We start from the raw sequence: 15,317 nt of genomic DNA on the forward strand, positions 1-15,317 counted from the left end.
TAGTGACTCTGTGTTTTAACAGGGGACATAGCAGCAGGATGTAAGCTGCTTAGGAACCGCTTTGAGAGCAAAGACAGAGAATGGGCCTCTTATACCTGTGTGCTAGGCTTCCATGTGATGGGTGAGAAACTCCAAAATGCTGTTATCCTCCTTTAGTATTGCATTAACTTCATGGGGTTCTTTTATGCAATCAGACTGATGAGTGTGGTACTGTGGTGTTCAGGTGTGTGGCTGGAAGGCTCTGACGGCACAGACATCAACGCGCTGTGTCGCTCTCACAACGAGAAGATGGTGGCTGTGGCTGATGATTTCTGTAAGGTTCATCTGTTCCAGTACCCCTGTCCTAAACTCAAGGTAACTATTTTCTTATTTAAATAAGAATCAAATGGTAAAAGTCAGCCAGCTTTAAGAGTCACTAGAGTTGTGGGACATTCAGATTCAGCATTAACAGTAGGAATCTTGTAGAAAGGTGTTTATCCTACTCTGGAAAGACAATGAGGGGGGAGGAGTAAGTGGGATATGATGGGCCTTCCTCTGCTCTGATCCGAAGTGGACCTGCTTCTTTTCTCTTCAGGCACCGAGCCACAAGTACGAGGGCCACGGCAGCCACGTCACCAACGTCTGCTTCACTCACAGTGACTCTCACCTGCTCTCCATTGGCGGGAAGGACACTTGCATCCTTCAGTGGAAGGTGATTGGAGGGGGGGTGGGTAACAGCCGTGAAAGACTGGCCTCGGCCTCATCCACCTCTACCAGCTCTCCAGAACCTGCAACCAGCTAAGGAGACGGCTGCTTGTAAGAGTGAGGGAAAGCGGGCTGTTTTCTTACAGCCGCAGAGGCATCGAAGTGAGTTATGGGCTCGTTCTGTCCTCTGGACTGACACTGCTGCTAGTTTCAGGCAGAACATCCTCTTCGGGAGGAGCATCCATGTTAATGTTATGCTTTAAATCCTTGTGAAACTGGACAGTGTGTGTGATGTTTCCCATAAGACAGAATCCTTGTCATTCTGTTGTGTATGTGGTGAGAACCGTTCTTGTTTGCTGGTGCAGAACAGTGCTGCACTGCCCGTGCACGTGATTTTATACATGTTTTAAACAAGGTTTGGTTAACATCTCAACTTTTTATATGCTTAGACTGTGACAGGCCTGTCCCATTAAAATCAACTCAGCATCTCGTATTCATTCATTTGTCTAACAGTAGATCAGTACACTTGAAAATGATTACTTTAGTGCAGTTTTTTATGTATTTAAATGTACGTCGGCAATACTGTGATGTCGTATCAGCTCAGCTCCAAATAAATGAGAGAAGACTCCGAGGTGTGTTGTGTGTGAAGTGTCACTAGTGGGCAGTGCCACTCCAGAACCTGTGAGTGCTTTCCTAAATAACAGGTCTCAGGTGAGAACACCTAGGACTGAAGTCTCAGCAAATGTGTTTTCACTGAAGACGGCAGTAAAGTCTGCGGTGCCCTCCTGTTGGGAGGCAGTTAAAGGTACATGGTTTAAGGTGGAAAATATAAAATTAATTGAATAAAATGAATTGAATCATTAACTGCCTTTAGGTGTGATACTTCAGTAAACTGATATGCTCTCCAACACTGCCATCTATTGCACTACCAGCAGCCCGTACAAGAAAAACACATACATTAGTGCTTTTTCACTCTATTTTTAAACTGTTTTTTATACTTGTATCTCATTTTTAACAGCTTCCGTCCGTTCAGAATTTGACCTATTTGGGGCATATTTGCTGCCATCATTACACTGACTCGTCTGTATATTCTCTGAATTTGCGATATTAAAGCCTGTGTTTGTGTGTACATCTTGTAAATAAGCGTTTGTTTCCGGTAAGCATCTTGAGACACTTTGTAAGCTACAAGCAGTAAAGTAAGTTTAGCATGTCGTACTTTTCATAAACAGGCCGTCCGTGTCACTAAACCAGCGCCGGTGAACAAGTTGACTGTGAGACGTCGGTGATTGTCGACAAAATCCGAAGTTGACGATTTGTACACGAGGGAGGGAGGGGGGGGCTGTGTGTGTGTGTGTCTGTGTGTGTGTGTGTCTGTGTGTGCGCGCGCGCTGAACTGAGCGGAGGTGAAGAAGAGGAGGATGAAGCTGGGAGCGGAGGATGGGAGGAAGAGTGGAGTAAGAGACAGGCTAGCTGTATGTGAATAAGTGAGTGAAGAAGAGGAGAGGAAGGTCGCCAGAGAGAGAAAATAAAAACTTCTATTTTTGGAGATAATTGCAGGAGCGTCGCCAACGGAAACTTTCAACTTTTTACCCGCCACTGCTCTCTTGTTGTACCCAGAGCCGGCTTTGTTTCGCGGCGGGGGTGTTGACGATAAATGAAGGAATAAAATAGACTCCCATCGACCTGTTTCTACCCAAGCGGGGAATACCCTGGGACTGCTTCTGATAAAGGTTACGAGAGAATGGCGGCCAACATGTACCGAGTGGGAGGTAAGGAATGGTTTACATTTTTAAGACACTCCTTCAACGTGATTGTTCGCTTCTACTGGGAGCTGGCTAACTAGCCGCTAGCTGTCTCTGCTGTTAGCAGCTAGCTAACGCTAGCGTACGCTGCACGACTCCGGGCTTTCATCAAGACAGTCAGATCTGCCGAAACAATGTAGTATGACTTAGCTTACAGACAGACGTAAATAACTTCACATTGATTTGGTTTCCACACAGCTGTAGCCAAGTATAGCTGCTTCTGTGTTCGGACTGTAATAATACCATACATTGATCAGTGTATATTTGTTTTAAAGTTCAACTTTTAGAACAGATCTGTGTTATATCCCAGTTAGTTCACGCCATCATAGTACCGTACCACAGGGCGGCCGTCGCACAGCATGAACCGGTTCTGAAAGTTTGTATTTATACAAATCCATCCAGCCAGCTGGATCCAGGAGATCCAAACATATGTGTTGGTTATGGATAAGCGAAATAACAGTAAATTGTCCAATTCTCTGACGTGTAGTCTATAGATTTGATAACGTCCTCAAAATGAACACAATGCTAGTTAGCATTAGCTGCTGGCGGTTGAGAAGTAAGCATCTAGCTAAATTTGGTGACGTCTGTGATGGCTTGCTAACACCGCTCTGCTAGCTGTGTCAGGCTGGTAGGTTAATTTCATTATCGCCTCCGCCATATCACTAGATGTGCTAATTCTGGCTGCTAAGTCCTGTTAGCTTGGCGTAGTAGCGGTGCTATCCGAGCTCAGTTAAAATTGTGTTAAGAATTTAGTTTACAGACTGTGAACAGTTATATTGGAACACCTGCAAGTGAACGACTGAATTTGTACCAAGTTGAGTGGTAATAACTCGTTAAGTTCTCGTTTGTTAAAAATGTTTCATCAGTGCTACATGGCTGCAAAGGAAACTGGTATGTCGGTGGTATTAATCAGGTAATTAGTCATTAATATCATCTTTCGCAGCCCCCCGCGACACCAGTGGCAGGCAGGCATTTATAAGATGCAGTTCATTGGAGGTTGCTTTGCAGGCGTCAGAAAAGAAACTAAACTATGGTTCATACAAAGCAAGCTGCTGTTCTCTACTGTTAGTTTTCCAGTCGGATCATCAGGACAGTTGATTCTGGGCTTCAGTATTGATTGTGCAACCTTTTCAGTGCTAAGCCTCGGAGACGGTGCTAGCTACGGGTTCCCTGAAAATCTTGAGTGGGGGGGAAGGCTAATCGCAGTCTCACGAGTGTGTGGGGTATTTAGGTCATAGCGATTAAACTATGCTCTGCAAAACATGCTGCATATTTCTGCGCTTAATGTTTGAACAGTTAAAGTGTTTTTTGTTCCCCCCCCCCCCCCCATTAACTTCTTATCACTAACCCGCACTCCGTGCTCTGTGTGTATGACTGACCTCAGCAGTGCAGTTTCATGGATCCACGTATGTTGCTGCTAAAACACTTGACGTTTCGGCTTTAGGATCCCTGCTATTGTAGCTACTATTTGTGCAGAGGTGTGCAGGGTTTCATTTTTGTTGAGAGCAACATAGCGCTATGTGGAAGGACAGTCAATTTAGAAACATCAGCTAGGAAATTGTAGTCATTTTGTAAGGTGGGTTCCTAGAGAAACCTATTGTTTGGAGCTAATTATTGGAATTTATAGAAGAGATAAAGCATCAGAAGACAAAGCTTGGCACTAGTCATGCATTAGCTAAAGAGAATTATTGATAAAGGGTTATATGGAAAATTGTCAGAAAATTCAGTGGTAAATATTGTGAACAAAGATTAAGTTTAAGTTCAAGATTAAGATTAAGTTAAGTATCTTACACATTGAGAAATGTGCTTCCATCACTTTGTGGTTGGACTGTAGAGGGGTTGGAAGAGCTGCTGGACCTGTCCCAGCCACCTTGCTAGATCAAGTTTGTGCAGGGAAATAAAGGCCATAGTGTGATGCCACATAGTGCTGCATCAATGAGCCATAAACCCAGGAACAGGATTTTTCATTAGCAAAGACTATTAAATGCATCATTATGTGTATTTTAAATCAATTATAGGGTAAAAATAAACACCTGTACAGTTGTATTTAAAAACTACAAAGTTCCGTTTTTCATGTCACTGAGGCTTTATAATATTTTGCATCTGGTGAATTGATCGAGCCAGCTGGGGCCTTTGTGTGTGGGTTCTCTTCAGGCACGAGTTACCCACTCGGTGATTCTAAACTGGCCGTAGCTGTGAATGGTTGTCTGTCTCTGTATTACGCTGGTTTTATGGTCCCACGTGTATCTGTTCACATACACAATCTGGATTGGAATTACTGAATGTTGACAAGTGGAATAGAGAAGGGAGCAAAGTTTACAGGAAACGGGAGAATGGAGTAATAAAAGCACTAACGGTGGTTGCAGTGACACTTTTCATTGTTTTTGTTTCACTTCAGCTTTTTGTATGTCAGAACTTTGCTTTCCTCAGCATGTGGCTGAAGGACATGGATTCATGAACAGTGAATAAGGTCGTTGCGTCTCCAGTCATTCAGACTGGAGAAGTGAGGTGGGATGATAGCAAAGAGAGGGAAGGTAGTCAGACCTGAGGGAATCAAACTATAAGAAGGCAACATTGCAGACATAGAGGACAGCTACAAGTACCTGGAGATCCCACTGGCAAATTGGAACCATGAAGAGGTCGCTAGGAAAGCTGTAACCACCAAATACCTGCAGAGGGTCAGGAAAGTCCTGAGGAGTCAGCTAAACGGTAAAAACAAGATCTGTGCTATCAACTCCTACACCCTGCCTGTGATCAGGTACCCTGCTGGGATAATAAGCTGGCGAAAGGAGGAGATAGAAGCCACTGACGTCAAGATGAGGAATCTCCTGACCATGCATGGAGGGTTTCACCCCAAGTCCAGCACTCTGAGACTGCCAAGCGAAAGGAAGGAGGTCGGGGACTAATGAGTGTCAGTACCACAGTCCAGGATGAGACAAGAAAACAGTGGTCCCAGTGGTAATTGTAGCACTCAGTGCAGTGACCCCGCAGCTAGGCGAGTGGCTCCAGCAGATCCCAGGAACAACATCTGAGATCTCTGTCCAGAAGAGTGCAGTCCTAGGAACAGCGTAGACACTGCGCAGGACCCTCAAACTCCCAGGGCTCTGTAAGAGGACCCGAGCTTGAAGGAGAGATGATGTGCAGTGAGGTTCAGGGCTGGTGAGGCACTGCCTTCATCAGAATCAGATTTAGAAATATATGAACCCAACAGAATAGATTATTCATCATTTGACAGCAAGGGCTGGCTCAATTCGTGGCACCGGCAGCTCGTATGGGCAACTTCCTGCTTCCACTCCAGTTGTCTGAGGCAGTTACCACTGTCCTGCCACGCAACTGCTGCTCTTATGGCCATTTGATGTTATTTTTATTTTATGAAACGGTTGTCAGTGTTGCTTCAGACTTGTTGGCAGTAGCATTTCGTAACATGAATTTCTTTTTTTTTTTTAACATTCATTTAGTTTTCTTCCACCACCACCAGCTGCTGCTGCTGCCTTGAATTGAGCCAGTCCTCTCTCCAATTTCATCGGCAGCAGTTAATGGGTTATGTTTCATATCTCATATCAGCATTCTTTACACATACTAACTGTACCCCATGTGACAAACATTAAAAAAACAAAGTTATTGTGGTCATATTTTTATAAATGGAGTCCCTGCGCTGATCCTTCCTGACAAAAATGTTCGTTCCTTTTGTAGAAGTCCTCCTCGTCTTGTTTCAACTTTAAAAGTCCACCTCAGTGGAGATCACTGCCAGGGAGGAACAGTCCTGCCCCAACTGTACGTCTTATTTCTTTTCAGTGCTGAGAATGACCAGCTGAAGCAACTGTGTTGCCTCAGGAACAGCTGAATGAGATCCTTGTGGGCTAAAAAGTTGAGAAGCCGTCTAGGAGATTTACATTCATTTCTCATTGTTTGTGAGCTATACAGTCCGATGAGATCCGCCTCAAGTCTCACAAAGTCCAACAGCTTGGCGCATTTTGACAGGCTCTGTAGGTTCACCTTATCAAGATATGATATTTCACCCAATTTTGCGCAATCGACCAAACCAAGGAAATGATCAAACCTGGCCTTCATTTGATCACTGTTGTCCAAAATTAAACGGAGCGCTTGTCTCTGTTCATCTCTGATCACCTGTCTGACTCTGTTTCCACTTCCTGTCAGGCCAAGTGCACCACATTTCTACTCAAATCAGTCATAGAAACTATCAGACGCCAGCCTCCTGCGCTCGAGAGCAGCAGCGGTGTCGTGCACGTGCGTGAGAGCACCTCGTTTTGCATCACTCTGAAAAACGCGTCAGTTCCATTGAAAACGCACTCACATCCCAGGAGGAGAAACTGATCGTATCCTGCTGCCATCATCAGCGTGTCATTATTCCAGCGGTCAGGATTTTCCATAATAAAATGCAATGATGCGTGCAGGTCAGTTTTGGTGCAGATTTATGGTCTGGGTAAACGGCACTTGATCATCTACCATCCGCTACTGAAACGTCCCTCTGCTGGTTTAATAAAGTGCATGTGACACGGGCACGCACTCTGCAACAGCACCAGGTTCAGCTTGTGTGCGTACCTGTGGGTAAACATGGCCTCGGGCAGCTTCTCTTTAATTTTAGCCTGCATATATTGAAAGTGTTTGAAGCATCTGATTGGCGACAGAGAGACATTGATTCGCTCTCATTGCGTTACAGGGAACAGGTTGTGAGGGATTGGGAAATCCAAGGTGAGGCTCAGCTTGCTCCTGCCTCACCGTGTGTCTCTTCCCCGTATTTGAACGTAAATGCTAAAATTCAGCAATTTTTATTAAAAAAAAGAAGAAGTCCAAATTGTTTATCTTAAATGGAAAGTAGTTCATTGGTATTAGAACGGTGGCTTCTACAGAGGGAGGTTGTCAGGGAATTATTAGGCATACCAGGAAACCAGGAAAGGGTAGCAAATATGGAAGTATCTTACTAAGGTTATTATAAAGTGTGTTCAAGTGTTACAATAGAAAACAAACCAAATGGAAAATTAAATAATTTGGTCAGCTTTAAATGAATAATGTAGACATTAATACAAATAGTACATTCTCAAAAGCTGTACGGCACACGCACACAGGGCAGTGAGGTTCATATATGGAGCTGATGTGGCAGTGAAGTGTTAAACACCTGTTCTGTGTCGGCACACTCTGTAGCTGGGAAAGAGCTTGCTCAGAGAAAATCCTTGTAGCCAGGGGGTGGGCTGCAGTTTGCAGCATATGCTCTTCTGCTGCTCTGTCAGACTGGAAACAGACAAACTATCCACACAGTTTCTTCAGCAGAAGTTTTCATCAACATTTTCTGTTGTCATTTGGTCTTTGAGCTCGTTCACACTGGTATAGCTGCAGTAGCCCAAACATTAGCGCCACTGCTGCTGTGCAGCAAACATCAGCCTCTTTATGTAAATTTTAAAGTGTTTTGTGTATGCCTCTTTCAGCATTTACTTTAATGCTTAATGAAGCACATCACTAAAAGTTGCATTATCTCTTTTTTCTTGCTAAAAAGGTCGTTTTGCACGAAGCTTATTTTCTGCAGTAATCAGTAGAAATTTTGCTGAGGCAACAGGGTAATGCTGACTTCACAGTTGGCTTAAACTCATTCTGGGGCCTTTTCAAGTATCCTGCACTGTGACATACTTTAAACTCTTTGGTATGTAACGCAGAAACAAATGCATTTTATGATATGTACATCAGTTACAATTTTGTTTCCATCAAGTTCATATTTCTGAATCATTTTTTGGTAAGAGCAGGCCGGTGCTGGTTCCTACATCACCAGTCCTCCTGAAGCACACAGTGTTCAGCCTAAATAAGATCATTATCTTCCCCAGAGATTAGTCAAAGGGCTTCCTCCTCCTTATTCACCCTCAAGCACCTGACAGTCAGCACCACTCCAGCTGCAAATGTCCACAGCATACGCTCATGGCTGCCTCAACACACATCACTTTAATTTAGATCCTCTGCCCACGCGTTTACATATTACCCGAACACAGAACCAGCTCTCCTTTGACTGCAGTGCGTTTGAGGTAAAATGGTACATTGAGCTGAGACTGAAATGAACTTTAAATTTGAGCATATCTTACCTGGGTGATCACTGCCTCAGTGTAAGAGCATCGTCTCCCCTCAAACTGGGCAGTAGGAAGTGATGGACGGCTTTAGTATGAAAAAATAACCCCTGCTGACATTTTGTCTCTAGATCTAGAATCCGTCATGTTGAGCACATGAGCGCTTATCCCCTTTTGCTGTCTGACCCAGTGTTATGTAATTTGGTGGTATTTTTTTTTTCTCGCTGTGAACAAGGAGATGATGTCTCTCTTTTCGAGCTTCCCACCATTGAGCTAAGTAGAGCAAGAAATCCTCTCCCTGTCGCAGTCCTTTCTTCCCCATCTCTGCTTTTGACGTTTCATCAGAAACCCACTGATATCGTCCCGGGGGTCTCTGTCCCTGCTTGTGGGAGGACCAGATGGAGTTTGATGAAAAGCAACACTGCTGTTAATAATCACATCAAAAGATACAGTGAAACACTGTGCCTGTCGTTAGTGGTATGATGAATGCTAAATGATTAAAAATCTGTTATTTGTAAAGCTCGTGTTGCTCAGGTTGTGCTGCTATTCTGAGCCCATAGTCAATATTGCTTAATATGTAGTCAGTTTATTCCCCTGTTTTTGTAAATTGGTGCATAAACTCAACCTTGCAACAGTGTTATGTTAAACAAAATGTCACCGCTCAACGTCTGTAAATTCTGTTTTCTTAGCCTTCTCAACTCCAGTGCAAAGTCCTAGAAACGTTGGCCGCTGTAGGACTAACAACTCTCACCATCGTTCATCTGTAGTGAGTGTAGACTCTCAGTCTGCTGTTTACCTAAGCTGTCAATATTTGTCCACGTCCATTTACTCTGGTCAAGGCCGTAAAACAACTCTTGAAACTGTCTCTGAAGTGGATCTAACACTGTGGGACTCATACATTTAGTGAATAAACTCGTGCAATGACCCCAGGGTCAGACCGCCAGTGTTCAGAGAAACCCTGCAAAAATCAAAGAGCTCCATCTGGGACTCTTCTGACCTCAGTAAATTAATATGACAATTTATGACAGAGATGGCATAAATACATTTCTCTGCCCATTATTGTTGTAAGTTCTTTCCGTGATGGCAGAGTCATGACAGAGAGAATATTTAGCATTGTTCTCAGCAGCTGGGAACATCATCTCACTGGGCTTCTTCTTAGCGCTAGGGTGAGGAGTTCAGTCATTCAGTCGGGGCTAGGAGTTCAGTTGCTGCTTCTCCACATCGAAAGGAGTGAGCTGTGGTTCACACACTTTTCAGTAACAGTTTATTAGTTTTTCAGATGCTGTTTATGATATTTTATTAGTATGTTAAGATCTTTTGTAGTAACATGTTTTCATATCATATATAACATGTTTTTTTTAAATGTTTTTCTGTTTGGTTGTTCGGAGGATAATGTGTAATGTTCATAATGCACGATGCGAAGTGATGCACATTTAAGCGGTGTGATTCATTACTGAAGAATGTGATTATTAAACAGTTCTCAAATTTAACTTGATTTCTGAGTGTTTCTGAGTGCTATAATAGTTGGTTCGTCTTCTTTTTCCCACTTGTTTAGTCAATTAGGGAATCAGTTGGTAGCAACATCCCTAACGTAAGACATTTTAATCAAAAAGTCATTTTAAATCCCTGAGGTATGGCAGTATTTAAAATGTGGATGTTTTGTTGACAGGACAGCCTGGTTGCCAAGTACCCTACTAACTACCATACCATAATGTTAATTACATGATGTTAACGTAAGCATTCACCTACCTTTCACCAAACACTGTAGCCTGTGGAGCATAGGCTACAGTCACAACAGCAGCAAAGACGGCTGTCTCATGAAAATGTAGCGTGTATTTCAGGATTACTGTCTTTATTTAAGTCAGTGCAGACCTACTGCAGCAGCCCTTCTTTAGCATTTAAGGATAGAGTAGCACACGTATGCTGCCACTGTCAGTTCCAGAACATTTGCGTGCTCAGTACATCCACTGCCTATAGTCACTGTGGTAAAAAAAAGAAGCCAGGATCGTTATCTCGCATTCTGAGAATTTTGACATTAAACTGTATTGTATTGTATCAGTTACGGTGACATCCTACTTTCAGTTACTCCTCAGTCGACTTGTGGAACAAGTTGTGTAATACGTTATCTGTAGTGCAGTCGTGCCACTTCACTGGCACAGGCTTCACTTGGTGTTTTAAGTGTTGATGCTGGTTTTATTTTCTGCTGCAGAAGTTAATGTAGTTGTTATCAGCCTGGTCGTATAGTGAAGACTCGTCTGTGACTCTGCTGGTTTGAACTGCAAGGACTGAAGAGCTGCTGACAGAGCTGCTTTCTCCTGACTTTGTTCGGTTTCCTTCTTGTCTGAATTGGTGTCAGTGATTTAAGCAATGTTAATAGGATATATGGTTTGAATGTTGGTTACACTGCAGACTGCTGGCTAGTCCTGGCTGACCACTTGACCTTTTTAGATGGGGTTTCCAGATGCCTCTTAAACATAGACATGACCAACATCAGAGCCAGAGTCTGACCTAGTATTATAAAACCAGCAGCTACAATCCTGCTTTATAAAACTGTATTTCAGTTGATCTGTTCCTGCCAGAGCCTCATTGATTTCAGTGCTGTAGCCACCCAGCTGAAGTCTAAAATGAAGCGCTCACTGTAAGAAGGGTTACTTGTGGTTTGCATAATAGACTATGAAGAGCTTATGACTGAACTAGAAACACAGAGGCTTGACACTGTCACACATTTCTGTGTGCAGCATGCTTGTGAAATATTTGAGCTGTGTTAGACCAAAGTAGTTTTGGTCCCTCCAATGAAACTTAAGATTTTGAGGAGTATTAATATTATTTGCTTCTAATTGGAAACAACATTATACTATCAGGACGTAAAATTGCTTCTCAATTACAAAATGTTGTTGGGTAAAATGTCAGTTTGTAGCTTGTTTCTCAAAAAGCTGTGAGCATTTGCTGCTCAGTATAATGGCCCCCTGCTCAACCAAGCGAGTTTTATTGGCACTCCTAAAATTCACTCAAGCTAATAATCAAGATTAGCACTGAGAGCATTTATAATGGAAAAAGGTCATTATTTTATCTTTAATGGCAGAACAATACTGGAACCCAACAATTTTGCATTGAATAAAGAAAGTGGTGATTGTTCATGAGATGGTTCACAAACAAAGCTGCACATATTTCCTGGAGCTTGAGCCACACGTGTTTTTGCCGCTGCTTCGCCCTTTAGGAAACTACCTCCATGTCCTGTGTGTACTCTTCAGTGGGGCAAGTCATAACCAACATGTATTCTTAGAAGTTCTTTATTCTATTTCACAAGCTACATATGTTTACATGAAGTGTTATATGTACTTAAAGGCCTGCGTACGTCTACCGATGACACCATTCATTACCACTAAATCTATTTCAATACATCCACACAACTGTTAGTTGCATGAACTCACAAGTTTATTCAGTTGTGACTTACTGGCAGGAGTTGCCCTGCTGTGTTAGGGGTGGGCAGCTAGAAATCATAGGTGGACAGTTTGGGTGAAGTGAAGTCGAAGGTTTTGGAATTACACTAGAGTTGCCCTTTGGCCCACAGTGATATCTGTGTTTTTATGTGATATAAAAGTGACATTTGCAGTATTAATATAGCAATGCCAGCCAGCTGGTGCTGGTGTGCAAGACGGACAGACAGGTGACAGTCTCAGGTGTACACACTGCTACAAAACAGCACAAGAGAAGGAGGATTTAGTGTTTGTGTTATTACGAGTGCTAAACAAGAAGAGTTCCAGATGGTGCAGTGGACACATGTTTGACTCGTTTGCTTAAAGCATCTTTCTTTCAGCTTGACGAGTGAACCGTCAGCTCGGCTCGACACCACCGAACAGAGGCAGCAATACAACATAGCTAACATTAACAGTGCAGTGGATCCTGCTTGTGCCGTGATGTTCAGGACTGCAAAGCAGGCTACCTTCACAGCTTGTTGTGTTTGTGGATATATTCCTGACTTTAATTATTCATAATATTGTCACATTATCTGTAAGATTAAAGTCAACTGTTGAACGGCGTATATTTTAAAGTAAAGGCTTTGCCATCAAGTAGAACCTGAAGCACATGAAGTACAAACATCACTAATGTCAGATAACTTTGCCGACATGTGGCCAACAGTAATGTTTTAATGTTCTTCAATATTAAAACATTTGTATTGCTGCATAAACATGTGACATAAAAATCAGTCAGTACTTTTAAAAGTTTACGCTGCTGTAAAGTATATTGTTATAGTTCTTTACTTGATGAGTACAGGGACGTGGGCTGACATGTAATCCATTGTAAGCTGATTCTCTACTCTTTGTTTCAGATTATGTGTACTTTGAGAACTCCTCCAGCAACCCTTACCTGATCCGGAGAATAGAAGAGCTCAATAAGGTAGGTTGGCTTTTTGTTTTTTTCAGTTTTATATTTCTCTCAAACAGCTGTGTGTACTGTAACCTGTTTACCTTCTGTAATGCACCAAAACTATAGAATATTCTTCCTATTCAAAGTGGTTACCAGGATGTTCTGGTGACTAATTTCATTTAAATGAGGGGGAAAAATGAGACTAGTTGATTGCATTGTTAGTGTTGTGCTGAGCACCAGGAGGACTGCATCAGCCCGAGTGCTGATTGTTGAACACAGTGACTGACGGGTTAAGCCCCCAGTAACCCACCACAATGGTCGCTTTGCTCAGTGCCATAACCTCGTCTTGTACTTACCGGTAGTTTTATTTATAGCCGCCATTAAGGCACAGGAAGCTGCTGGAGTATTGTTATTGAAGACTAAAATGCAGACAGAAAGGCCCACAAACAAACAGCAGCTGTAAAGGCCTGGCAGCGCATTAAAAAGGAGGAGAACCCAGCATGTGGTGATGTCCATGAGATCAAGACTTCAGGCTGTCGGTGCCGGCAAACGGTTTTCAACCAAGTGTTTAAATGAACATTTTATTTTCACTTATTTAATGTGTCCAGTTAGTTTTGAGCCACTGAAATGAAGGGACTAAAAAGGTTTTTAGTGTTTTTGTTCAACCCATCGAATTACAGCTGACAGTCTGCACTTCAACTGTCGTTTCATTCAAAATTCATTGTGGTGATGTACAGAAGCAAAATTAAGCAAAGTTGTCTCTGTCCATATATTTATGGACCTAACTGTGGGAGTAGAAAAAGTTAACTGGAAACCAAGACTTTAGTGTTTGTTTGTGTTTTTTTTTCCCCCACAAACTTACTGCAGTATCATTACAATGGTGGTAAAAACTGACACGATGGTTCACTCAGTTTCATCCCAACTGAGCAGTGCACGGCTGGTTGACAGGCTACAAACGTGTGACATGTGATGTCACGTGAAAATCTGCTCGCAACACTGGCAGGTTTGCCCACGCACAGGCTGCAAAGTGGAGGGCAGCACTGTGATTGATTAATCCATGGAGAATATCTCGAGTTGATTAATGTTGCTAGATGTCTGTTACGGCCCGGTCTTGGGGTACTGGAACGCAACATAAGGTTTGTAAGCAAAATGACCCCGGCCTGGTCCCCAAAACCACACCAAGCATCAGATTTTGAGCCATCATACATTACCATCTGTAAAGCATCTGATTGGCAACGGACACATTTTTCAGCATGACAATCCCAAGGATGCCAGGATGCATCCTAATTAGATGCCCGAACACCTCAACTGGCACCTTTTGATGTGGAGGAGTAGCGACTCTACTCTGGCTCCTATTAAATGACTGAAATTTTTACATTTTGTCTTAAAAACATAAAACCCGATTGGAAACCTTCATTTTTGTACTGTGAAGACCACAATCATATTTAACGAATCCATTTCATAACTTAAAATGCAAACATAAACTGTGACTTTCAACAACTTGTGTACAAATTTTGAAAGCAAAGTTTTATACACAACTTTTTATCACTACTTACATAAAACAATGCAAACTATTTAAAAATCAGCAGTAACAACAAGATGCAACACGGTGTATTTGTGCCTCTCCCAAAAATGCTTCCTGTCTCACACAAGCCAGAGGAGCGAATCACGCAGGAGCTGTATACCTTCTCCTGTTTTCTACCTAGAGACGGCTTCACATTTGCAGTCTGCCTTTGGCTTTTTGGCCAGTATCTGACATTCAGTAGTCACCTCATTGCTTTGACGCACAAAACCACAAAAAAACTTGAGTACACAGTAATCAGTAATCTGTAGACTTATTATGTTCTTGCATCAGAAGGATCTGTGAAAGCCAATGTAGCTCCAGTACTGGCTTTGCAAAGATGTTCCAAAAAGTAAAAACCTGAGCTGTGTGAAAGATGTTTGAGAACGGAGCACCACCATGCTGCACAGCAGTTAGCAATGAGATGTTCCATAGGTGTCCTTTCCTTATATGTAGCACCAATAACGAAATCCAGCATACCCACCAGAGGAAAAGCGCACACAGCTACATGACACAACAGAGGCCACACACACACTTTGGTTTGTAAGTCCAAAGAAAACAAGCCAGTGATTTGTCTACTGGTGATGAACTGTATGCTTGTTTCCAACTCATCTCCTGACTTTCAGAACCAGCTTTTGTTGTTGTTGTTGTTGTTGTTTTCCTTTTTTCGAGTATTTACTTTGAGTACAGTGTAATCACGACAGACTTGTCATGATTTATAGATAATAACTTAGAATCTGGTCGTTATCAAGGCTAAATAAGCCACCAGTGGCTTTAATCAAAGGAGGAGGAAGGTACAAAGTTTCAGTTTTTAGATGATTTTGATGAGTAGGA

At 42.6% G+C, this 15,317-nt stretch overlaps 2 protein-coding genes across 3 annotated transcripts in view; both read left to right on the forward strand.

Moving 5' to 3' along the window:
* Positions 1-1,528, forward strand: part of eml3 (EMAP like 3) — a 32,381-nt gene extending 30,853 nt beyond the window's left edge. For both annotated transcript variants that reach the window (XM_085400760.1, XM_085400761.1), the window contains 3 exons: positions 23-121; positions 224-354; positions 575-1,528. In XM_085400760.1, coding sequence (XP_085256886.1) covers positions 23-121; positions 224-354; positions 575-781 — 437 coding nt within the window. In that variant the 3' untranslated portion in view covers positions 782-1,528. The remainder of the gene's footprint in view (positions 1-22; positions 122-223; positions 355-574) is intronic.
* A 550-nt stretch (positions 1,529-2,078) lies between these two features.
* mta2 (metastasis associated 1 family, member 2) overlaps positions 2,079-15,317 on the forward strand; it is a 30,358-nt gene continuing 17,119 nt past the window's right edge. Inside the window, exons 1-2 of the mRNA XM_085400767.1 lie at positions 2,079-2,453; positions 12,885-12,952. Of these exons, the coding sequence (XP_085256893.1) occupies positions 2,426-2,453; positions 12,885-12,952 (96 nt within the window). The 5' untranslated portion in view covers positions 2,079-2,425. The remainder of the gene's footprint in view (positions 2,454-12,884; positions 12,953-15,317) is intronic.

Source organism: Rhamphochromis longiceps, linkage group LG3 (genome assembly GCF_057381845.1).
Source record: "Rhamphochromis longiceps isolate RC_006_pf linkage group LG3, R_longiceps_female_GT1.1, whole genome shotgun sequence".
NCBI lineage: Eukaryota > Metazoa > Chordata > Actinopteri > Cichliformes > Cichlidae > Rhamphochromis > Rhamphochromis longiceps.